Raw genomic sequence first — 24,709 nt, 5'->3', positions numbered from 1 at the left:
GAACAAAGCAATCTTACTGTGGCAGAGCACTGCAGTGATTATGAACAAGAAACAAACTAGAGGCAAAGGAGGACAAGAAGATGATATAAAATAGCTTGAAAACTCTACCTTTTCTTCAATAGAAGACAGCAATGAAATCAGCTGGTTGAGTTTCAATACAATATTGACTGGACTTGCTTCACCAAGCATCTGAAACCGCAGCACAGGAACAAAAAGTGAGAGGGAGACGGGTGATTACCAAGCCCACGGAGCACAGCCTGGAGTGCAGTCCCAGGAACACCTCACACAGACTAAGGAGCAGCACTTGCACCTTTGCCACTCTGATCTGTAACAGGCAGCACAGAACCTGCAGACGTGTGGGAGGCTGGAAGGACAAATCTGCAAGCCTGTTCCTTAGGGTCAAGGCACTGGCCATGCATGGGAGTCAGCTTGCTGCTGGGGGTGAGTTTGCATGGCCAGGCCTGGGGCTCAGCATGCAGAAGTCCTGGGCTTTTGGTTTTCTGGCAGGGAGAGGAAAGTCATGGGGACTTAAGTGGGCTTGGGAAAAGGAAGGATGTAGCAGTGAAACATCCTGGAGTGAGATTTATGGAAAAAGAAGTGTGCAATGCCAGCCCACATTCTGAGGGAGGATGGGGAGGTGGGAGTCCTCAGGCAGTTGGTGGCCCTTTCCTCTAGGACGGGAAGGGGGAGCAGGTGGAGGAGGCTATGGGATAAGTGAAACTGCGGGATAGAACCAGCTGTGTGCCCTCTGCACTGCAGCAGAAAGAGGCTAAAGAGAACAGAAGTGATCTGTGCCCACCTGTACCCCACTGGCCATGGCTGCACAACACAGCCATCCCTGCCCTGTTGGCAGCCACCCACACACCTGTCCTGCTCGTCCACCTCCCAGCCCCTTTACCTGGGAGCGCTGGTGGGTGCCAGGATGCAGCTGCTGCTCAAACACCTTCTGGATGGACTCCAGAGATGGGAGAGTCCTCGAGGCCTCACTGGGAACACAGACACGGCACAGGTCTGAGGCTGTGGCCAGCTCCCTGTGTCTGCTCACACTCGTCTGCCACACAGATGAGGTGACAGGCACACCTTCACACTGGGCACACGTCCACACTGGGGCTGCCCTCGCCATGTGCCTCCTGAGCTGTGGGATGCCTGATGGGAGCAAATCCCAGCTGCTTGGTGACGTGGCCAACAGTGCAGCGTGAGTCAGGCAGCTGACTTTGTCTTGCAAAGCTGGAACACGGCCATACTGGCTGCTCCTTGGGTTTTGCTTTGGAAGTTCTAACTTCCTAAATCTCTCCAGAAAGGTACCCCAGTCTGGGCAAAACTTGAAGATACAGTGTGCAAGCAGCATCAACCCAACTATACCAAGTCAGTGCACTTCAAGGCCTCAGAGCCCAGCACAGTCTGGTGCCTCTGAACGCTGCAGCCGTGGGAGCAGCTCGGTTCTGTACAGGGCCTGTGCAGCTGTCGAGGTTGCTGAGGACAGTGCTGGGGACAATGCTGGAAAGAGGAAACCAATTCACAGATACTTCATCTCACATGACAAAGAGGGGCTGGGTGCAGCAAGGGGGTGGAAGAGGCAGCCCTTGATCTCCTGAGCAGAACCATTTACAGGTAACAATGACATTCCTCCAGTGCTTCCCAATGAGATTCCACAGGATGCTCATTTGTTGAAACACTGCTGTGTGAATTTGGCACAGAAGCTGCATGCTGATAATGACAAGACTTATCCTGGAAAGAGCAGCCAGGGAGCACAGGTCAAAAGGAAAGTGATGGTGGTGAGCAGCACTGGGATGCTTGCACTCAGTCTACTCACTAGTGGATATTAATGATATCCCTCAGTTTCCTAAGTGTGAATGGACTGTATTTTATTCCATCTTTGTTAGGCAAAGTGCTCCAAAGCAAAAGCATGCCTGCCTGAAGATACTTGCCTAGGTGCTGAACCAAGGATGACTAATTGCCTAAATTAAACATTCATATTTGACATTTCAGTCTGAAAGACTTGCCGTGGGACACACAGGAGTACAAGGCACATGTAGGAATCTGCTTCTGCTAATTTTATTCCTCCAATGCTAATATTCAGCTCTGGATCACGTAGGGCCAGTGTCACTGCAAACAGTTCTGGCCCTAAACCCAAGAGTCCCACTGCATGGAGTCAGAGCCCCGGAGGCTGCAAGCAGTTGCAGGAACACTGGGTGAAGGTCAGTTTGAGAAGAGTGAAAGGATATTTACTGTGATGTGCAGGCTATCTCTTGAAAACACAGCAGCAGCTCTTGGAAGCAACCTTAGGTGTCATTTCCCATGGGAAAACTGCCCTCTGTTCACAGTGCAACATGTGAGGAGGAGAGCTCCTGTGGGCATTCAAGTCCACTAAAACCACAGGGTGGTTTTAATTACATTTGTAACTTCTTCTGTTTTCTTCTCTTGACAGTATAAAAACCTTTCATGATCTTCATTGAAGTGCCAGAAGCCTGTGTGTCCACATGCAGTTGGTATCACAAGTGCTTGAAAAACTGCCTTAAAAACTCTGTGTGCAAATTATCTATTGAGGGAGAACAAACAACAATATTCAGAACAGCAATTGAGGACCAAATGATGGCTTCAGACTGTAGCAGATTGAATAGACCACTACTGGTGTTTTTCACTAGAAGCTGAACAAATCCCCTTGCATGGGTAGTGCCTGCTCTCTCTGAGTCAGCTTTCCAGCTGCTGAAGGAGTCTCCTGGCCAAGGAAACGCTTGTATGGCAACTTCTTTAGCACAGAATGCCTCATAAAAGTACCCATCAGCCTTACAGGTGTTGGTTTTGTTTGTATATTTCCAGTATAAGATCTGCCAGAGGGAGCAGCCTCTCCCCAGGGTAGCTGCTCCTGGTACCCCAGGCTCTAATAAGGAGATGTGCCACGGCTATCTGACCCCCTTGGTCACTGCTAGCCATAGAAGGTAGTAGCAGCAGTAGCAGCAGAGTTAAAACCAGCTTTCCCAGTCTCTGATGAACACTGGGGTCCAGGCCTTGCTAAATTTAACAGGGACAAAGGGTGAGGGAAGAGCTCACAAACTTTGCACTCTGGTCTACTGTGGCCCAGCTGTGCTTGAGCTTCTTGTCCTGTTGTGCATCCTGCCTCTGTCCACGGGCAATACTGGACTGCCAAAGGCACAGACTGTTCACAAACAGTTGGTCCAGGTCCTCTCCCAGCCCCACTGCTCACTCTAAGTTCTCTCCTTCACCTGACCGCTGAGCAGCTCCAGTAGTGTCCCCTCTGCCTTGCTGACCTGGGCAGTCACCACCCACCCACAGCCCGGGCCACAGCACAGGCCTGAGGCAGCAAAGGGCACCGCGTGCTCCTTTCTCACAGTGACCCAGCGTGTCTGAGTGACCCTGAGGGATGGCACAGCTGAGCCCTGCCAGGCGGGGACAAGCCACAACACAGATCATAAACCCTCACATTCACAGCGAGTCTGTGCGGCTCCCCAGCAGCCCGGCCAGCCCAGCTACAGCGAGTCTGTGCTGCACACTCATAATCCTCAGCACTGCCAGGACATTCAGAGGAGCTTCAGCTCCACTGCCAGAGCTTCACTGTGCTGATTAACAACTCTGGAGGTTTTATCTGGTTTTTTAACCTGTTCTCAAATAGTGTGAAAATAATGGAATTGGACATTAAAAGAAGACACCAAGAAGCAGCCTAGGAATAACCTTTGCTTTCAGCTGGAATTCTCTGCACAGCTGAAGGAAGCTCAGGGAAATAAAAACTAAATTTAGGGAATGCCACTGACAAAATCTGAGTTCAGAAGTTACACAAGGGAAGTGAAAGGAATGAGAGGGATTTGTCATTACAAACAAACTGTGGGTCTGCTGGTAAATAAAACTAGATACTGAGACAAAAGAAACAATGGGAAGAATGCCATGATTGATGAAAGGAATGAGAGGGATTTGTCTTTACAAACAAACAGTAGGTCTGCTGATAAATAAAGGTAGATACTGAGAGATAAAAGAAGCAATAGGAGGAACCATAAATTCCATAGGAATTCCACTGATTGACACAAGAAAAATAAAAGGGGAAGGTATATATAAGAAGGGGGTCTGTATTAAGGGATTTGGGAATTCTGTACCTCTCAAGTACCTCAGCCAATGGGGGAAGAGGGAAATGCGGCCAGGAAATTAGGATAAAAAGGAGGCTGCGTCCTCTAACAATTTGAGAGACCCCAGGGGAATGCCCCATGCCCTCTCCCTTCATTCGAATAAAGTAACAGGACTCCTTTGTCTCCTGTTTGGACATAAACCTCTCGTGTTTGTGGATTAATTTTCCTGACTGACGTAATCTTACACCCTACACAACCTCAGAGATTAAAACAGTAGGATACACAGGCATCTGATTATTAGACAGCTGAAGGTAAGCAAGTAGTTTGCTGGATAGTAGAGATCCATGAGACAGTGTGAACAGAGGGAGAAGTTCCTCATTGAGACCTGACAGGGACTGAAAGCAGCCAGTCTGCAGCTCTGGACCATCATGAAAAAATTGAGAAGGCAGCTCCAACAAACCAAAATAATGCAGGTATGGGGAGAAAATGCTGGGGAAGAACTGCCTGAGGACATGCATAGCCATAGGTACGTGCAGTCACCAGAAGGAAAGAGGGCAGGCCCTTGTCCTTTGCTGGGTTTGTGGTGGTGCAGTGTCATGTCTTGGGGATGTTTTTTATCCCATATCTGTACTTTGGTTTTGGTTGGGGTTTTTTTTTGTATTGTGTCCAGGGTGGTCGCTGGCCTCCTCCCCCTTTCCCCCAGCTCTGGGAGTACCATGATGTGTGAGAGGCAGCCCAAAGATCCCCTTGGGGCAAGGACAGTTCTTTCTGGTGGAGGGATCATCTCCAGGGCCATGCAGCACAGCTGGGTGTCTCTGACTAGAAATACTGTTGCCTGGTGGATTTTATGCATTTTTGTTCTTTTCCTTTGGCATTGTTACTGGCTTGCTTCTCTGCCCCTTTGCTTGCTTGAGACCCCAAAGCCAGTGCATGGTGCACCAGGAGCCCTCCTGACCCCCCTCAAAGGGCCGCTTGCTCTGCGCAGCCCAGCTCCAGGACCAGCCATTGCTGCTAAGCTGTCCATGGGAGCGGTTCCCTGCCCAGCCGCTCTCAGCAGCATCTGCTGGGCTTCTTGCTACACTGTAACCCAACACCCAGGCCAGACTGCTTCTGGCACAGCCACAGAGTTTTTGCTACTCTTTGTATTCCACCCGGGGTGTGCTCGCCTCTGCCATTCCAGCCATGGCTCCAAGGTTCCTGCTGCAGCCACTTCACTGTGCGGAGGGCACCGGGACCAGCGGCCCCTGCGGCTTTGCACAGGAAACCCCTTTTCCCTCTCTCCCACCATCCCCCTGCAGAGTGGCCGAGCTGCGCCACAGCGCCCCCTGCAGGCACGGGGGACTCACGGCAGCCCTGCCTGGCCGGGAGCCAGCGGCGCCCCTGGCGGCCGCGCCCGGAACTGCACCCAAGGGGAACACGCTCGGCACCGAGAGAAGGCTGGGACCGGTCCCTGGTTTGTTTGTTGTTGTTACTGCTGTTGTTCTTCACTTGTCTTGTTTTATACATATACTATATATATATATATTCTAGTAAAGAACTGTTAGTCCTTTTCCCATATCTTTGCCTGAGACCCCCTTATTTTCAAAGTAAATAATTTAGAGGGAAGTGGATCATAGATCATATTTTCCATTCTAAGGGAGGCTCCTGCCTTCTTTGGTAGACCCCTGTCTTTCAAGTCAAGATATGTCCCTACACTCAGCAGGCTTCCACCAGCAGCAGAACGCACCCAGCTCTGCTCTAGGATGTCACTTTGCAATGTCCAGTCACCAGAAATCCTACAGAAAATCCAGAAATGTTAAAGATGTCCTTGTAGTTGAGGGAATTATAGCCTTGTTGGATCTCCTTTCTTTCATCTCTCCATGTGCATTTATGAGGAATAGGGTTATGAAACCCATACAAGCTGAAGTACAATAAGAAGTTGGAAATGGGAGAAGCCAAGCATCATTACAACAGCAGCACCAGAGGTATTTTAGTAGCATGAGACTTTCACTTGTGATTTCACTTGATTTGAGATTCCATTGTTCAGGTTTATTCTTAGCTGGCCACCTGGGTCTCCCCTCCTGTGGGTGTAGAGAAGCAAAACGCTCAGGCAGGGTGCAGAAGGGCAGCTCTTGGAACAATCTGTCCTCAGTCCTCACAGGGGCTTGTCTGTGGGCAGCTGGCTTCCAGGAGATCAGGATCAAGCCAGCAGCACAACCAGCCTCATCTCTGCATATATGAGAGCAAAGGGCATGGCAAGCCATGGGGAGAAGTGTGGAAATATGTGCCCTCTGCTACAGGGTGCTCCAAGAGCTCTGCACAAGTGTGGGCTGGTCCCTTTGCTTATAATCAGCAAGGGGGAAATAACATCCTTCCACTGGAGAAGGAGGGAGCCCTGCAATGTTCTAGCACCCTGTCAGAATTTTTCTATTCATGACATGGAAGGTCTACAAACAGGAAAGGTAAAATTTCTAGAGTCAGGAGTGTAGGCTTGTTCCTTTTTTTTTTTTTTTTTTTTTTTTTTTTTTTTTTTTTTTTTTTTGAGCTGGGCTTTACCAACATCAGTGGAATCACTCCAAATTCACAATGCATCAGTGGGAAGGAAAATCAGTGTTTAAAATCTAGTTATACACTAATTTGTGCTTGTTTCCATAAACGGCTTGTGCTTGACAATCCTGTGGGTGTCATTTATGCATTACCAAGTTATGCAGTTAATCGGTTAGTGCATTTTTTGTTTTGTTTCTTCCTAAACAAAGCATAAAATATAATACTCTGCTGTCTGAAACCACCTACAAGGAAACTTGATTGTCAGAGCTGTCTCTTCTATATAGATTTCATATCTTTGGACCAGAATCACAGGTCACGAGATCTAAATATACTGTTTTTGAGGGCAAACCAATCTCCTATGCCAGAAATGAGGGGTTTGAATGCATGCATGTGGGACTTCATTAGACTAGTGTTATGGCATTATACTCTGAAAAACAGCTTCTAGTTACCTGAAGAGTCCTTTGCAAAGGGCTGTAAGTAATTTCTTCAGTTGAGGAAGATTGCTTGAACCAGTCTGCACGATCTCAAAGTCACTGATGATGTGAACTCGTAGGTAATCCTGGATGAGTTTAAGATGCTCATCAGAGACACTGTGATGGAAACAGACACGTCAAAAGCCAGCTCTTCTCTCTACTCCCAAATATCAAACAGCCTTCTTACTTTTGTCAAATTCCCACTATTTAGGCACATGGCTAATAAACCAAGTTCTCTCAAATATTACTCATCCTTCATATTAGAAAACTATACCTCAGTGGAGGAAGTATATGGGTGATATTAATAATTCAGAAATGTTTTTTTTTAGACAACAGCTGGATTGTAAAGAGCAGTCAAGGCACTGTTGATCTGATTCTGTTCTTTATTTGGTAATATAAATGAGGAGTAATCTTGTTGAATCAAACATGTTCTCAGCTGACCCAAACACAGGCTCAGCGAGCACAGAACTGGGCTGAAGGCTGGTTCAGCAGCCCTGTTGCTTACCCTTCCTTACCTGCTTGTGTCCTGATACTGCAGTCGCTGGAGCAGTGTCTCGGAAAGGGACAGTTTATTCACATCTGCCACCCGGGAGTTTTCAGGGAGAGAAGAGACCTCCTTTGTCTCACTGCTTGGCACTGCCATGAGGATGTTGCGTGGGGGCAGGACAGGAGGTGTGGGTACCAGGTCTAGCAAGAAGGAAAGGAAAGGCACAGTCATTCCAGCTCGGAAACTGGATGTCTTGTCCCTCACTCCAGGCAGGGCAGAAGGGGCAGTGTTTGCAGGAGCTGTGTCTTCTGGCAGGTCTGTGGAGGGAAGCTCGAGGCTCAGCACTGGCCCAGCTGTTTCTAGGGATGGCAGTGGTGTGAGAGCAGCAGGATGAAGTGTCAGGCTTGGACCTCATGTGCAGGCAGCACATGCCACTACCTCTGTCTCTGCCTCTGCCTCTGCCTGCAGTGAACTCCACCCTAGCCAGTTTTGACTCTCCCATCTGCAGAGCAACTGTGAAGGTTAATTAGTTAAGCTGAATATAGTGTTTAGTTAACACAGCTGTACCTCACCCATGTCATTCCCATTATCACAGGGATCTGCTACTGAGGCAGAATGGATGGAGGGACATGATGGAAGGAGCACCAGAAGCTGGTGTAAACAGCTAAAGTAAGCAAAAGAGATGGAGAAAATAGACCCCCTGACCCAATGCATGGGGGCTGAATATCCTGCCTTGTCTTGTGGGCATTGAGTTGGGAGGAAAAAAGATTTTCCTGCTGTGTCATCCTGCTGCTCAGCATACCCCCCTCTCCTGGGAGAAGAGTGGGTTCATCTCCACTGATCCCAACCTTTGGTGGTTACCTTTCTTTTCATACCAATCACTCCAACACTTTGTTACACATGTTGCACTGCATCTGGTTGAGTTGTGAGGTTTTGTTTGGTTATTTCCTAAGGGTGGAATTTGCATTACAAGAAGACCCCGAGGACTGACACACTGCTTCTGGGCCAGTGCTGTGATGCAGAGCCACCACAGGCTGGTTAATCTGCAGGGTGTGCATCTTCCACCTCTGCAGTTTCACATCTAAGATGACCAGAAATCTGTGGGCCCTACACGGCTCCACCATGATGGCAAAAACTGCCTTAACAAAACTAAATTCTAAACATGAGCAGCCCAAACCCAGTGCTAATCTCTCTTTATCTGAAGACTCTAAATCTTGGCTAAAACTTCCTTCCCTGCTGCTTGCCTCTCTCTGTATTATTTTTGCTGTAGTTCCTTCCTTGGCCCTGGGAGCTGGAGACTCAGTACAACTGGCCAAAATCCAGGAACATCTTTCCTGAGCAGCTTTGCAAAATTTTGTTCTATTTCTTCCAGAAAACTGCATACCAAAATCTTCCAACTCCTGTTAGATATACAGTGGGTTCCATCAAAGGGTTACACAGACAGTGGGTTGCACAGGCACATCTGCCCTAGTTCACAGGGCCTGTCTGTCTGTCCCAGGGACTGTGTCCTTCAGACAAATTTGATTGCAGTGTTCATCATTTCCAGACAGACATCAGACAGGACAGGAAGGATGGCTCTGTGGATATGACCTTCCTCTGGGAAGAACTATGAAAGATACAAGGGGTGATCCAGGAAAAATCTGAGGTATGATCTGAGACCAGTGAGTGCCAAGAGCCCACAGTGGCATTTGATAAAAAATAGTTAGGATGATGCCAATCAGACCTCTTCATCATACACCTGCCCCTGTACATGGAGTTAGACTGTCTTGGCACTGCCGGAGCTGTGCTCTCTGCTTAGCATTGTCAAAAATGTCCCCTAGAGCAGAGCAGCTGAGGGGTTTCAGATGCTCCCCAGCAGCTGCAGGTGCATGGCACAGCAGAGAGATGTGCTCTAAGCCCCAAGGGAGCATCTCTGTTTTGAGAGAGGCCCTACAGATGTAGGACAAGAACAGGGTGCAGAGGTTTGGGAGACGGCTGGACATAAACAGTGCAGATAAGGACACCAGATTAACCAGCCCCACATCACATGCAGTATGCTTCCACAGAAGGTCTCAGTGTATTCCCTCAGGTGAGCTAAACTGATGCTCCAGGTGCCACACCACAGGAGACATGAAGGTTCACTGCCACAGGGCCTTGCCAGCTCAGGCCTCTCTATGCTCTGCTCTATTTTATGGCACAACATGTTCTAATCTCCTGCCTGCACTGCTTATCCCCAGTCAAGAGGTATGAGTCAGGGGTCTGCATCACCAAGTCACATCATGGGTTTCTTACCAGTGTCCTCCTCCAGTTCATCAGCAGCCTCCTCCTCTTCCCGAGGCACTGGGTATTTGAGGTGCCATACCAGACCCATGTTTTCCTTTTTGTAATATTCTATCAGTTCCTCCAGGTTCTGAAAATACTTCACAGGGACACCCTCTGATGCCTGAAACAAAACACAGAGGCAGTCATGGCATGGGATTTCCTACCACACAAACACTGCCCCTAGCAGAAGGAAAAACAAAGTCATAGAGAGAGGAGAAAGCCACTGCTGCTGCCCAGAAGAGAACCTGCCCTGCTCTTGCTGCCCCATCTGACCACAGGCTCTGTGCAGAACAAACAGAAACAGATAAGCTCACATGTTCTAGCCAGAGTCAGCACAGATGCCCACCTCAAAGTCTTACTGAAGCCAAATGGAAGAGCTCTCTCACTGGGTTCAGGGTGATTGGCTTCACACAAAAGGAAGATTTTAAAAACAAATAATTCTCCCAGATTAATTTTTGTATTCTCTCTTTTACTGAGCCCAAAGCCCCATGACTGTGTTATATTTTGTGGTATCCAGGAAGAATTTTTATGTGAAATTGCAAGGTAAAAATGGCTAAATGCAGACGTTAGCATCCCTTCCAGGGTTCAAATGAAACAAGGTACCGCCCCACAGAGAAATGCTGGGATGGAGGTTTGGAGAGCAGCAAGAGCTGCAAACGTGCCTGGCATGACACTGTGAGCACCAGCCAAACTCTGTGACCAAACCTGTCTCGAGCACACCCTGGCCATTAATCTCAGCAAATGGTTACCCACAGAGGCCAGACACAGGGAAAAGGTTTTGGAGGTATTCAGAGCCAAAGCTTCAGTGTAATTATATCTACACATTGGCACAAACAGCAATTCTGCCAGCAGGAACAGCTGCTATCCCAGCAGCTCTGCCCCACTGCTTCAACCACAGACCCTACCAAAGACAGACACAGTCTCTCATGGCCTAGCACAGACCTTCTGACCAAGGGAAAGGACCCTGCATCATCTCCCAAACTGCACTGAAGTGCCATCCAATCCCAAGGCTACAGCAACACTCAGCCAAAGCTCTGAGCCCTCTCCTTGGGGCACCCTCTTGCTGAAAGGGTGCTCCTTCTGGACAAAATGTTTTCCCACAGAAACCAACCCAAGTAGGCCTTGTCTACATCTGCCATAAAAGATCAAGAAATGAGAGCAGAATGGTGGACAGCAGTTGTTTTCCATCCCAACGAGGCTGTTGTTCTTGATTTAAAAGAGCAACACTGGGAACTGTTTGCAACTGGGCAATCTGAAGGAAGACCTGATCACCCCAATAGGAGGCTTGACTGTCACTGTTTTGCATGCATAAAACTAGATTTTGCATAGGAAACATGGTTAATTAGTAAGGAATTAAAGCTGTGCCTCCGATTTGACATAATTTGTTACACAGACATTCTGCCTTTGACTAACAGGCTGGGTATTTAAATTTATTTTGGGATTGCAATGACTGCCTGTAAAAAGTAACACACTCAAAGTTTCAATACATGTTTGAACAAGCTTATTTACTTGCCATTCATCTTTGCTCAGCTTTTTATTCTCTGTGAACTTTTTTTGTTTGAAAGGCAAATGTAAAAAATCCGAGACTTTAAACAGGCAAGATGTGAGCAAAAACCATAGCAGAACACAGGAAAATGTTTTCAGTGAGTCCTAGCAGCAACAAGATTTCTTTTTAACTTCTCCTAAAGAATAAAATCTCAGGCCAGAAATTAGGACAATGCTTTCAATAGTGAACTGCATTTGAAGTCATCAGCGCCCTCAGGCTTGCTATTAAAAATACCTTTCATTTTTAGCTACACCTGCTTGTTTTTAAAGGCTCAGCGAGGCACATTTTCACAACAAACATGGGTGATGTTTCTAGAGCTCCACCTGGACAGCCTCCTTTTCTGTCTTCCATATAACTGCTCCTGCATTTAACAGGATTTATTATTTGCATACACTGGAAAACATCATATTCAGCATGAAGGCAATGCTCGGGCAAACACTGGATTATAGTTTTGTGAGGCCAGAGATGTTGAAACAAATCATTGGTTAAAACCACTCATGATTCTACCCAATGTAGGCCAAATCCTGCTCTGCTAGAGCAGCACAGACTGCACATTCAGCATGACTTCTCATTTACACCAACTAATGCAAATAGTGTCTGGGTCCTCCTAGACTCTTCTGCTTCTTGGTGCCAGGTGTGAAGGTTGGGAATCAGGGAAACCCATCAAGGGAAAACCAGCTCTAATCCATTGTATCAAAGGAGCCTGAAGTCACAGTGCTGCAGTGGAACAGAACTGGAATAGTTCAGCCAGTCTTCCATGCTCCTCTGTTCATCTTCCATGCAGTACCTTCTTCTGCTCTGAAATCCCCAGTTTTGGGATTATCCAGCACCCCCCAGTAGCTCAGAGGGCACTGTTAGCAGCTCTGGTGAAGGGATGGCAGCACGCTCAGCCTCTGTGCCCTGCCCATGGCAGTGTTACCCACCCTTCCAGTGTTACACACTGGATTACCCTGCCTGGGCTGCCTTCTGCCCACCTGCAGCCCCCATAGATGGGCTGGAGCTCATGAGGCACAAGGCCCGGGGTGGCTTGCTTTGCCCTAAGCTACCCTAAAGGACACCAGGAGAAAGGCATCAGCCCCATCAGAGCACACACAGAGACCCTAAAAAACACCAAAGACAAACAAGGTCAGGGTTTGCCAAGTGCATTCCTGTAGGAGGAAAGCTTTGCTGTCAGTGCTCTCTCACCTCTTGAATTACTGCAGCCTACTCCACTCCTCCTCTTTCCAAACTCCTCCTTCACTTTCCTTTGCTGCTTCACCACCTGCCTGCTTCCCCAGATCTCCCCTGACTGTGCCTGAAGGCCTCTATCTTATCCCTGCACAGCATCCCTGCCACCCTCAGTGCCCAAACACTGTCTTAGCCTTCTTCTGCCCTTCAGCTCCTGCTTTCCCAAGGTGCCTGCAGGAAGACAGACTGCCATGAATAGGTCTTTTAAGGCCAAACCGAGTCTTGACAGAAGTGGTAGGAAAGGCTGAATTAGCACTTTTTGCTGCCAAGGGTAGGTCAGTGTCTGAAACTGTCCTGGTCTCTGTGGTAAGCAGAAGCAGCATTTTGCAACAGGCCTTCTTCCTCTAACTCACTGCACAGTCTGAAGCTTGTGTTCTAGCTCAAATTCCCCAGCATGGCCATCTGCCCTAGCTCTCGTGCAGCCTGGCTGGGTGCACATGTGAGCAGAGAGGCTCTGCTGTCATGCATCCCTTCTACTCTGTTAACTTGGCCCACTGCGTCCAGCCACCTTTCTTGATGAAGCCCCCCTTCTCCTCCATCAAGGATAACTGGAATTTGTGGCCATGTCAAGGAGCTGGGCTTTGCATGCATCTGAATCCAGATGCTCATTCCCAAAGAGAAGCAGCCTCCATCCCAGCAGTGCCAGCTCCTCTGACAGCCCACCTTCCCCAAGTCCAGTCAGGAGAAAAAGGACCAACTCCCCATGCCACACACTAAAATAAAGGACATTTATATAATAAAGCATTTCATAGTATAAGACAGAATTCAGCAAAGAACTGAACACGTGGCCTGAGCAGCTGCATAGAGATAGTGAGAGCTGAAATAAGAAAATGGGGAACCGGCAGGGTCGGAAGCTCTGACAAGCCATAGCCAAGAGGGAAGGATGGGCAGCCTCAAACCTGCCCTGCACACACTCATGGTGGCTCAGCTTGAGACTCCTTCCCCACACCACCAAAGGCAGTGGCACCACCTTGCTACACATCGGCTCAGATATCATGAAAGTCTGAAATCAAAATCACTGGATTATTCTCATCAATTTTCTTTTGTATTATAATTGTTATTATTTGCAAGGACCTCAACAGAGGAAGCATGTGGGAAGGGCTGCACCCCTCCAACACTGCCGTGGCCAGCAGCCCTCTCTGCCTTTTGCCTGCATTATGAAATGAGCTCCTCCCAGTTCAAACACCCCCCAAACATTCCCACTCTCCACAGGGGTGCAGGGCGCCCTGCTTTGCGCTGCCTCCTCTGCACAGAGGCACGGCAAACACTGTACATTGTTTGAAATGGGAGAGAGAACAGTAAAAGCAAGATTTTGTTACAGTTTCTTCTCTCCTTGGGGCGGGGATGAGAATAAAGCCTGCATGACAGACAACAGTTGTTTGGGACACAAGTGCAAGGTACTCAGAGACTGCCTGTGCTGTGTGAACCCCTCCAAATCCAACAGCCCATCATTTTGCTCCCAGCCACAGAGCAATAGGACAATGGTCAAGGCTGTGGTGTGTTTACAGCCAGCACGGCCTGGGACTGCAGGGATGATGCCTGAGCAGCATCAGTTGGACACGGAAAGTCTGGTTCAGTAATGTGAACCTGTGAGTGCAAAGGTTGCCAGATAATGTCCCTGAGGGTTGTTCTCTGTCAGCAAGTGAGGAAAGCAGCCCAAATGTGGGACACATGCTAGGACCTCTGCTTTCTTTCCACTTGAACTTGTGGGGAAGGAAAAGTGGTGCATAATGAAGTACTGGTATTGAGTCAGGCTGTAGACGAATGTGGAGCACATTGCCAAAAACTGGATTGATGGTAAACTATTAATGAACATCCTCCAGAAAACTGCACTGGATAACAGGAGCGAGGCAAAATGCAGCCTAAACTTTACACAAGCTTGTTCTGGATTTTGAGACAGGAAGCAGAGGCAGAACAGGGCACAGTGAACAAACCAGAGCAGGACGGGGCAGCACAGAGCAAGCTGGAGCCACCCCAGCAAAGACAACAATGAAATCCACTTCCCGCCCCCCTGCCTGCATTTAGTCAGTAACTGTTTCCTCAGGATTATCACAGGATAGATCTTGTTCTAATTGCACAGTGAATTGTTTCAAGTCATTATAAACGTGGATGGCAAGTGTCATCTCCATGGCAACACACCACATCCCCAGAAACGTGCTCACAGGGCTCATGGGACTCCAGAGAGGTGTGGAGGGCAGGCTCTCCTTCCGTGGGGATTCTTCCATCATCCCCGCTGGCACCTTGGTTTTGTGCTGATAGCAGCCACAACATATGGAAAGGAAACACCTAGTGAACATAAGCAATTTAGGGAACAGCCCACGAAACAGCAGAGTTGCACACAGGAATCTGGAGAGCAGTGAATCAGAGACTGAGCAGCAATTTTATAGCGGGAAGCTACATCCAAAGCAGAAGTCTCTCCAAGATCTATTAATGAGAGTGTCGTACAAGATGCAAGAAGAATTCTTCTGCTGTACTTAGTTCCATAATGCTTTAGCTGGAGTGCTGTGGCCAGCTTGGGGCATCAATTCTTATGGAACATACAAAGTAAGTACCATAGAAAGTCCCAAGGAAAATTTCCAAAGAAGACTGAAGAGCTGGAAAATGGGTTTCACACAGAAAGCTCAGAAGAAAGGGACTTGTATGATCTGGCAAAGGGACAGCCTGGAGATTTCATAGCAGCAGTCTTACAGAAGAGCATGGATAAAGCTGAATATAAACCCTGCTTTTCACCACCAGCCCTGCCATTTCAACTGCATCCCAAACCACAGCTTTCAGACCTTCCACTTCTCACTCCAGCCCTTTTGGCCTTGAACCTTCTTTCCCACAGGATGTCTTGGTGTCTCCTGTCCCCCAGAGCCTACCCCCAATTTTGCATGTCCTTCCAGTTTTCAATTTCTTGCAGCCCTCTGGGTGCTCACAGTACAATGGCTGAGCACCACTAGCTACAACTTGCTCTTGTTTTCTTGCTGAAATGGCTTGCAGGCTGTCCATTTCATGAGGGCAGGTACAACTAATGCCTTTAATCACCAGACTTTAGTTAAATCTTGTGACCCCCTTTCCAAATTCAACCACCTGAACTTTTCAACAGGTTTTTGTATGGCTGTGATAATCTGGTCCTCCTTTGTATCTAGTGTATTTAAGTAAAGCCATCTGACCAAGAGAACTCCTTGCCTAAGACACTCCAAACACAGGTTTAGTGAGGAGCAGCTCTGAACATGACTTTAAGAGAAGTTGCAAGTGGAGCATAAAGACATGAAGTAAAAAGATGTAAAGCCTATGCTAAACTAGGAGAGGAACCGGTTAACTTGGGGTTCATTACAACAATTGTATAAATAGATGGCACAGGAAGTCTGGGGCCCTCAGGAGGAAGAGGAAGTGTTTTCCTTTCCTGAGCCAAGGCACAAGGAGGAACTAGGAAACTGATCATCTGGTTATATTGCTTGAGTCCAATTCTTTTCTAACTAGAGTACCTTTAAACAGGTATTTAAACACATATGTAGGCATTTCAGTAACAGGCAATAAGTTTTCAAAGTTACGAAATTCTTGCAAATACCCACCAGCTTAAATGGAAGCGGTAAATCAGGTCAATTCTGCAGTGGTGAGAAAGCTGGCAGGAACTCTTCTCCTCTTTTAAATTTGAAAAAAATATATATTTTGAAGTTTGGAAAAAAAGTTGTCTTCAAGACTGTCTGTTAGCTGGGAAGTCTAGGTGGTGTTTTTAAATTGACTTTTGGCTCTCATGTAGACAAGCTTTTTGTATTTCACTAAATAAGTGAACCTAAGAGCTAAGAAATTCCTAGTAAATTGTTTTTAAAGCATTTTATAGTAACCTGGCTGTGGTTCAGTTTCATTTTGTTAGCAAACCTGCCTTATTTTTAGATCAAATCTTGTGCTAAAAAGTTTCAGAAGCCTTTCACAAAAATGGGATCATAGACAGGAATCACAGCTGGGAGAAACAGCTACTCTCCAAAACATAAGCCACCCAGAAATGTATTCTAATTTGAATGTAACACCTGGGGCTTGGAAGAAATGGAGCTACCTAGGAGCACAGAGGGAGAGGAGCAAGTGTGTGGCTGAGGAAAGGAGGTTGCTGTGACCTGGAGGCTCAATAAAGAAATGAACTTTAATAAGAGGTGGGAACTTGGGGCTGGCAAGGGAGTTCTGCTGCTGGATAAAGCTCAGCAAGAGGATCTCTGCCAGGGATGAGAGAAGAGGTATGGGGAGGAATCTAGAGAACATGGGTAGAGGATGCTGGTGGGTGGCCAGAGCAGCACTTCCTCACTTGGAAAAAGATGATACAAGTTTTGGGGAGAAAAGCACAGTGTAAGTGCAGTTATAAGTCACACACCTTGAATAATGTTGGAGGGCATGGAAGGTGAACAATCCCTGTCTCCTCCAAGGTGAGAGATGATGAGGGTTTTTTGTCTCATTCCACATTTGGTTTGGTCCTGATATTCAAGTCTGTTAATATATGTCACTTCTGTTACAGTAACCTTATAAGACTTTGGGTGAAAATCATGGAATTCAAAGAGTTCTGGGAAAGAAGGATTCAGAATTTCTGAAAGAGGTGATTCATGGAAGGAAACAAGGAATTACAATTTAATAACAACTAAGTACATATTACTTCTAGCTTGTGATCCTGGCTGAAAATCAGATATCCAAAAAAATCTGCATTAAAAAAGTAAAACCAAGAAAATTACTGTATTGTCAATCCTATAAAATTCCCTCTAGTGCAACAGAAGGATGCCAGTACATACTACCACAACCTCGATTTCTTTAAGCATGATACGGACTTAAGAGACTCTGTATATTAATTACTCACACAGCATCACAATTCCATTCTTATGAAACATTATAAAAAATGGAAATACTGAAGGTTTGCAATTTTGAGAAAGAGCATCTCCCTTTTCCTTTGTGTGGTGTCACAGAGAGGACTTTAGAAGCACAATGCATTCTTCATTTCAAATGCTTAACATGTTCAGTGTGTGTGGAATGTGAACCCAATTGCAGTTAATCCTAAAAGAGATCCTGACTCTCATATCTACCACTGATATGATCAGTGGTAGATATGATCTCCTCTGATCATGCAAGAGTTTCCCTCTCTGTGATCCCACCCAGGCTTGTTCTGGCAGCCCAAAGACTAGTCATGTTCACAGGTAGGCAGTGCTCCCATGGCAGAATTGGGACATTTGCAGATTAGGAGAGTCTGATGGAGAAAAGGAATATTGAAAGAAACTCTCAGTAGAGTATAATTGGCTGCCAGATTTTTATCTCAAGTTCCTTGCTAAAATTCTACATCCTAAAGAAAAATGTATTAGAAGCTCTGGAAGGTAAAGAAGTGGAAGTCTTTTGAACTGGCATTCTCTACACATAATAAAGACCTAGATCATGAAAACAATGTACTCAGATCCTATGTAAAGACCGCATTCCACTCTGCTCCACCACTCCAGTTCTTTTTATGGTTCACATAAAAAGTATGTTAATTGCCAAATATCCAACTAATATAGTTAGATGGAAGCCAGGAAGAATACCAAACAATTCTAGAAAGCACCAAGACCATGTACTTGGGATAATTCTTCACATTCTTCACACTAAATAAACCGTCCAAACTCCAGCCTTCAAAAAAGAGTCTGCCAATACAGCACATTCAGCTTGTAGCACCAAGAGAAATCTGATGACCAAACAACACTATCAGCATTTCTTTGTGTTATTATAAACAAGATCTACATCAACAAAAATCAAACAACAGTACAGTTCCATGATGGAACATGAAGGACTGGTATTAAATTTAGCTACAGGGTGCAAGTCAGATGAGTTGATGATGAATGAGCAAGGACTGCAGATCCATGAGGATCTGATGCATTTTTTTCAGCACTTCTGTAGTGTGTAGGTGGAATTTAAGTTAAAGTTTTGGAGCATGCTACTTCTAAGAACTTCTGTGATTTTATCACAAGCCTTGTGCTTTTTGGTTTTCCACTGAAGAGCTTCAACACTTGAAGTCAAATGAAAATTTCCATTTTAATTTCTTTGTAAAGTATCTAGCTCTAGTGCTTACCAAGATAAGCTTAAAAACATGGGTCCCCAAGAGCTATCAAGGCACCCAAGGCAGCAAATGTACCACACATTGTTTCTGAAGGCACTTCGTAGAGGTCATTGTTGTGATTCTGTCAGTGCTCTCAGCTGACAGAGCTGGGCTGGGACAACTATTGCAGGTTACTTGCTTCCTGTGGAAGTTCCCAAGCTCCCTTCAGCTTTTCCCTCTGTAGAAGGCAATAAATAGGTACCCGAGCAACCATGTGTGGTGTTCAATGTCCTAGGAGAAAGAACTTCTCCCTGAAACAGGTGAAGACATGCCCACAATGGCTCTGTCTGTGCAGCTGGGCAGGATCCCTCAGCCCACATCAGTCTTACACTGAGTTCCTGGGGATCTTCTCCAACCTGTGAGCAGACAGTGGAGGATCCATAATCAGCTCTCTGCTTTCCCTATTGTCCTCCTGGCTGAATGAATCCCAGTCTCAACTGTCACCAAGCACTAAATATGCATTAATTACATGAACTATCCACTGGGAAAGGAAAAATATAAGATTAAGAGGTAATACTTATTGAAAATATGCTACTGAAGCAAAGCAATGCAGGCAGAAGGTGCATGGGAAGCAGCTGTATGCACCATATAGAACTGCATAATTTTCTGGGATTGCATAATGCAAGCCCCTAAGAAATGCACAGTAAGGGTAGGCGCCTTAGTTACAATTTCCCGTCTTCAGTCTGCAGAATTTCTCGGGGTTTAGCTACAGCAATTGATCACTATGTTTGTGACACTAAGGATGACCACTTGTGCGTTCTTTCAAGGGGCTGTCCTTTATTTCATTCAGTTACTACAAACCCGTACTCAATCAGCCCTGAGGCATAGCTGCTGACTGAACAGATACAGAACCCAGCCTGAAGGGGCACCATCATTTAGCAAAACTAACCACAAAGCTAAACCAGAAAGAAAGCACCCTTCAAACCCTCTCCTGTTATGTTCTCCCCTGAACTGCACTTCTGGAATAAAAATAACGGATGTTACACATTTTTTGTTACACTTTGGCCCCTAAAATTGGACTCACAATTTCTGAGTTTACATACACAGGAATGTACAATGATAGCAGGCTACCCAGTGCCTCTGTGAGCAACCAGTGCCTGCCTGTGTCAGATCACAAGGAACACTTGATCCTAAAGCTGTTACACAGCACAGGTCACTATAGCCCTGTCAAGTTTTGGAGAATAAGGCTTAATGCACACTTACTTAGAAATTTTAACTCAGGCTTACCAGTCTGCTAACAGAGAGCTAACCTTGGCCCACAGGGAGCTCCACCATCCTTTGCCCATGGGGTTTGCTGAACTTAGCTATGCTGCATGTTGGCTTTTAAAATACTGCAAAGGGACAGCGTCAGAATCCTGGGATGGAACAGACCTCAACCAGTTTAGACCTTCAGAGGAGGACCAAGACTGAAAACTCTGACAGAAGTAAGTACAAGCTGAAGACATAAGAAGTCAGACAGCTGGGCAAAGGTCTGGGAACAACCAAAAGCTGCATTGTGACTTCATTCTTTCAGAGGGACTGAAACAACTGAGTCTGAGCTATCTTTGCTAAAGTCTGTTTCATTTCCCTAAACTATTTTGTCATTTGAAACCAAGCCTTGCATGCATTTATGCAGCAATCTGAAAACTCAAGGATGCTAAATTCCGTTTAAAAGCTGTAATAACTTCAACCACCAAAAGGTAAATTTGAAGAGTATTGGTGAAGCAGACTCTGTTCACCTAAAACAAGTGCAACCAAGACAATACTTTCAGGTCATATTCAAAGGTGATTGTAAAATATAAAAAATATATTTTACATTAATGTCAGCAATATGTAGGTTATATGCGTCCCATTCCCCACGGGTGCAGTGCAGACTGACTGGATGAGATCTAACTGGAGTCTACATGTGACTGGTGATGTGCTGGATGAGTTCCATGTCTGCATGGAAAAGGATGCAGCCTGCAATGATCCATCTCATCAGCAAATCAAGATAGATCTCTGAAGAAGAAATGGCATCACCTTGTCAGTATGGAGTGTGGAAACAATTTTGTAGTGACAGCAATACTTGCCATAAGACTCATTGTAAACAAATCTAATATCAGTGTTTTCCAAGACTCATTGCTATCTTAAATGATCAGGACAAAAGCTTCATACAGCACCAACAATATAATAATTGCTTTATTTGAGAAAACAACTCAAGACTTGCCTGTAAATAAGCACTTTTCTCACTGGCCCATCATCCCTCAAAGCACAGAAGCAATTGAACACAGCGTTTCATTACCACACAGCTAAGAGGGAAATAATGTATTGTCTTCCTAAATACCTGAAATTGAGTTATGAAGCTTCATCAGAAGTCTTTGGAAATATAAAATATTCTGTTGATTTGGCACAGCCTGGTTTTTGGTAGCCAGGGAGGGCCACAGAAGTGTCTTCTGTGAGAAACTGCTAGAACCTTCCACCGTGTCTGACAGAGCCAATCCCTGATGGCTCTGAAGATGGACGTGCTGCAGGCCCATTAGAGAGGTTGGTAACACCTCTGAGATGACATATTTAAGAAGAAAATCAAAACAGCACACACAGAGCTTTTCCCAGGGGTGCCCATCCCAGCACAGCCCGCAGCGATGGGCCATGGCCACACCACCTCAGCATGGCCCACGGCCAGCCCTGCCTGCCCGGCCGCCCCTGCCCAGCCGTGCCAGGGCAGAAGGGCAGGGTGGCAGCGGAGGCTTCTCCTTCCCAGAGCCCTGCAGGAAGAGAGGCCTTGAACAGCACCAGCGCCGTGGCAGCCACCCCTGCCTGCACGGAGGGCACCTGGCCAGCAGCAAAGACACCGTGAGCAGCTCTCCCACACGGACCTGGGACAGGATCGACCTCTCCACGCTGTGAGAGCCTGCAAGGACCTTTGAACTGGTGGAACTTGCTGGCAGTGGTACCTACGGGCAGAGGGTTTTCTTCTAGTCAGAGAAGAGGAGGAAGTGAAGAAATATTAGGGAAAACAACATGGCAACACCAAGGTCAGTGTGAAAAAGAGGGAGAGGAGGTGCTCCAAGAGTCAGAGCCAGGATTCCTCTGCAGGCCGTGCTGAGGACCATAATGAAGCAGGCTGTCCCCCTGCAGTCCATGAAGTCCACGGGAGATGCAGAGATCCACTCACAGCCCATAGGAAAAGTGCTCATGCCAGAGCAGGTGGATTCCAGAGAGAGCTGCGATCCAGTGGGAGACCTGAGTGGAGAGAGAGGGCCCCTCCTTCCAAACTAGAGCAGCCTGTCCTTAGAGGAGTGCACCCCATGGATGGGTGACTCACCCCACAACAGTTTTGGAAAGACTTTTTGCCTGTGGGAGGAACTCACATTGCAACAGTTTGGCAGAACTGTTGCCCCTGAGATTGGAACCGTGCTGGAGAAGTTCACGTAGAACTGTCTCCCATGGGAGGGACCCTACACATAACAGAGGAAACACTCCTCTCCCTGAGCGAACAGAAAAAGATCTCAGGTGACAAACTGACCAAAACCCCACACCCTGTCTTCCTGCTCTGTGGGTGGGAAAGAGGGAGGGGAGGAGGGGAAGGTGTTTTAAAGGCTTATTGTACTTCTCATTATCCTCCTCTGACTCTGTTAATAATAAATTTACCTTATACCTTTAAATGTGAACCTGCTTTGCACCTAGAGTATTTTGTCCCAGTCCTTATTTCAACTCATGAGCCTTTTTTTTTCCCCTCTCCTCTGCCCAACTGTAGAAGGAGAAGGTGAGTGAAGAGCTTTCATGGGTGCCTGGTGTTTGGCCAGTGTCAAACCACAGCAAATATGTAAAAGATAAGACAATCAAATGGATTGAACAGTATGTGACTGACAACATTAAAGCTAATATCCATCAAATCATTGCAAAATGAGAGTGTTTTCTTGTTGGTAATGTTGGTTGCATAAGTTTTCAGTTGTTTTTTCTCATCTGCCATAAGAGTTGCACAATTTCAGGAAAATTTTCCTTTTGCTCATCCAGGAGACATTGAAATGAGTGTGTCCCATGTGCTCATCTCAGGGTTATACTTGGGTTTGCAACTCCATTAAAATCATTTGCACACCTGAGCTCTTGTAACAGAGCAGAAAAGGGTAGGAAAGAGCTGCTCAGTATGTGATTTTGGGTGGTCAAAGCCTTTCCAAAGGATACAGGTGAAATAATTAACCTGTAATTGTTAAACTGCTTACTGTATAACAGCCCTAATCCTTATCTTCTGAGTCTGGAAGGATTTTGCAGCTCCTGGAAGCTGCTTTATACCTTCAGTGAGGATTGTCGATTTGCAATTTTCATTTGTTTGAGCATGATGAAGGCTTTACAACATAACACAATTACTGGAGGGCAAACAGCGAAAGAAATTGATGACATTCATTTGCATTGAATTCATTAGAGGGAGATTTTGTCTGACAGCACATCCAGATAAAAGGAAAAAGGATTTCACTTCATGGCATGTATTAGCTTCCAAATACCTGATTACAGTTTTTGAATGTTGAAAAACAGAATAATATCACTTTAACTTTATTTAAACCACATTATCTGATTTTTTTGTTAATATTTCAGGAAACTGAAAACATTCTGGAAGGGTTCAAACTAGACAAAAGCTGGATATGGTTTGTTTGTATGAAGAATTTTGTATACTGAGAGATTCAGTAGCAGGAATGTGCATGTTTCAGGAAATACCTAGTTCTCTTATTAAATGCTGCTTCTTTTAGCTTTCCAAAATCTGTGTAGTGCATTATGTTCATTCCTACCTCAGATGCAAGAATGGAAAAAACATTTTCCTTATATAAACATATTTGGATAGTTTGCAAAAACATGAAATATATGGATTTCGCTAAGCCCTGACTGTAAAATATTTTCAGTCCTACATGTAAAGTGCTTTGCAAATTGATTTATATCAACATGAAATTATGTTGAAAAATATATAAATTTTAATATCTACTATTTTTGGTAATAAAATGAAGCTTAATATAATTAAATTATGATTTTGGACATGCTAGAAATGTGCCCCTCATGCTTCAATACATTGCTTAAAGTATTGTCTGGTTGTTCACTTGTCCCTTCTTTCTATGCAAGAAGAGTTATCAATCTGATTATCTCAGCCCTGCAGTATCAACAGTCCCACGAGTGCAGAGGTAACAACTCAGTGAAATCTGTTAGATTCTAATAATTATTTTTTCTTAAGACAGCCTCTGTGCAATCTGCAAGTGGCACTTTGGGCAGACTTGTGCCTGCCCTGTCTTCACTGGAGCCCATGAGGTTGCACCATCAGAGTTGGGCAGGTACAAATGCCTTGCAGAGCTGGGACAGAAGCTGCAAGTGGTGGATGGCTGAGCCTCACCTGAAGTGTTTTACTTTGCTTTATCACCTAATGAAACCAGCTCCAGGGCAATTTTCCAGTAGAAAGGTTTTGATCAGTTGCAGACAGATTAGCAAAGTCCACAGCAAATCACAAAGTCCTGTTACAGAAAACCTTTTCATGGCCACATGTGCCAGAGCAGCACAGCACACTGAGTGCACACACAGTGCAGCAACAAGGAGAACAATGAAAACCTTGCATCTCTCTGCAAAGGGCTGACAATGGACTTGGTACTGCATAGGCACAGGCAGTGTCTCTGACGTTGGTGACAGCAGCAGTGACCCCAGGAATGCAGGAACTGATCTAACTCACAGCTCTTATCAGATGCTGCTATCAGGACAGCAGCCTGCTCTCCAAAGTGTGTTTGCACACCGGATGGGCCCTGTGCCCCAGCTCCACCCTGCAGGACTCATAAACAGAAGGCAGAACTAATCCTGCTCAGGATCAGGCACAATCCTGCCAACAGTGACATGCCAGGCACCCCTCTCATTGTGTGTCTTGCCCATCCCAGGAGAGAGTACAATTTAATTTGTTCTGGCATATTTAGTCAACCCATACACAATGTATATATCAAGATGGTTCCCAAAAAATGTATTTCTAGAAGTGCACTGGGGAGCGAGGGTTTCAGCAGAAAACCCTAT

At 46.1% G+C, this 24,709-nt stretch overlaps 1 protein-coding gene across 1 annotated transcript in view; it reads right to left on the bottom strand.

The window, feature by feature from the left end:
* INPP5D (inositol polyphosphate-5-phosphatase D) overlaps positions 1 to 24,709 on the bottom strand; it is a 55,646-nt gene that overhangs the window by 18,073 nt on the left and 12,864 nt on the right. Inside the window, exons 3-7 of the mRNA XM_063408156.1 lie at positions 9,834 to 9,984; positions 7,591 to 7,762; positions 7,052 to 7,192; positions 899 to 986; positions 109 to 189 (exon numbers count right to left, since the gene is read on the bottom strand). Coding sequence (XP_063264226.1) covers positions 109 to 189; positions 899 to 986; positions 7,052 to 7,192; positions 7,591 to 7,762; positions 9,834 to 9,984 — 633 coding nt within the window. The remainder of the gene's footprint in view (positions 1 to 108; positions 190 to 898; positions 987 to 7,051; positions 7,193 to 7,590; positions 7,763 to 9,833; positions 9,985 to 24,709) is intronic.

The sequence above is a fragment of the Prinia subflava genome, chromosome 11, assembly GCF_021018805.1.
Source record: "Prinia subflava isolate CZ2003 ecotype Zambia chromosome 11, Cam_Psub_1.2, whole genome shotgun sequence".
Lineage (NCBI taxonomy): Eukaryota > Metazoa > Chordata > Aves > Passeriformes > Cisticolidae > Prinia > Prinia subflava.
Note: the sequence above shows the minus strand (reverse complement) of the source record. Positions and strands in the feature narration are given on the sequence as shown.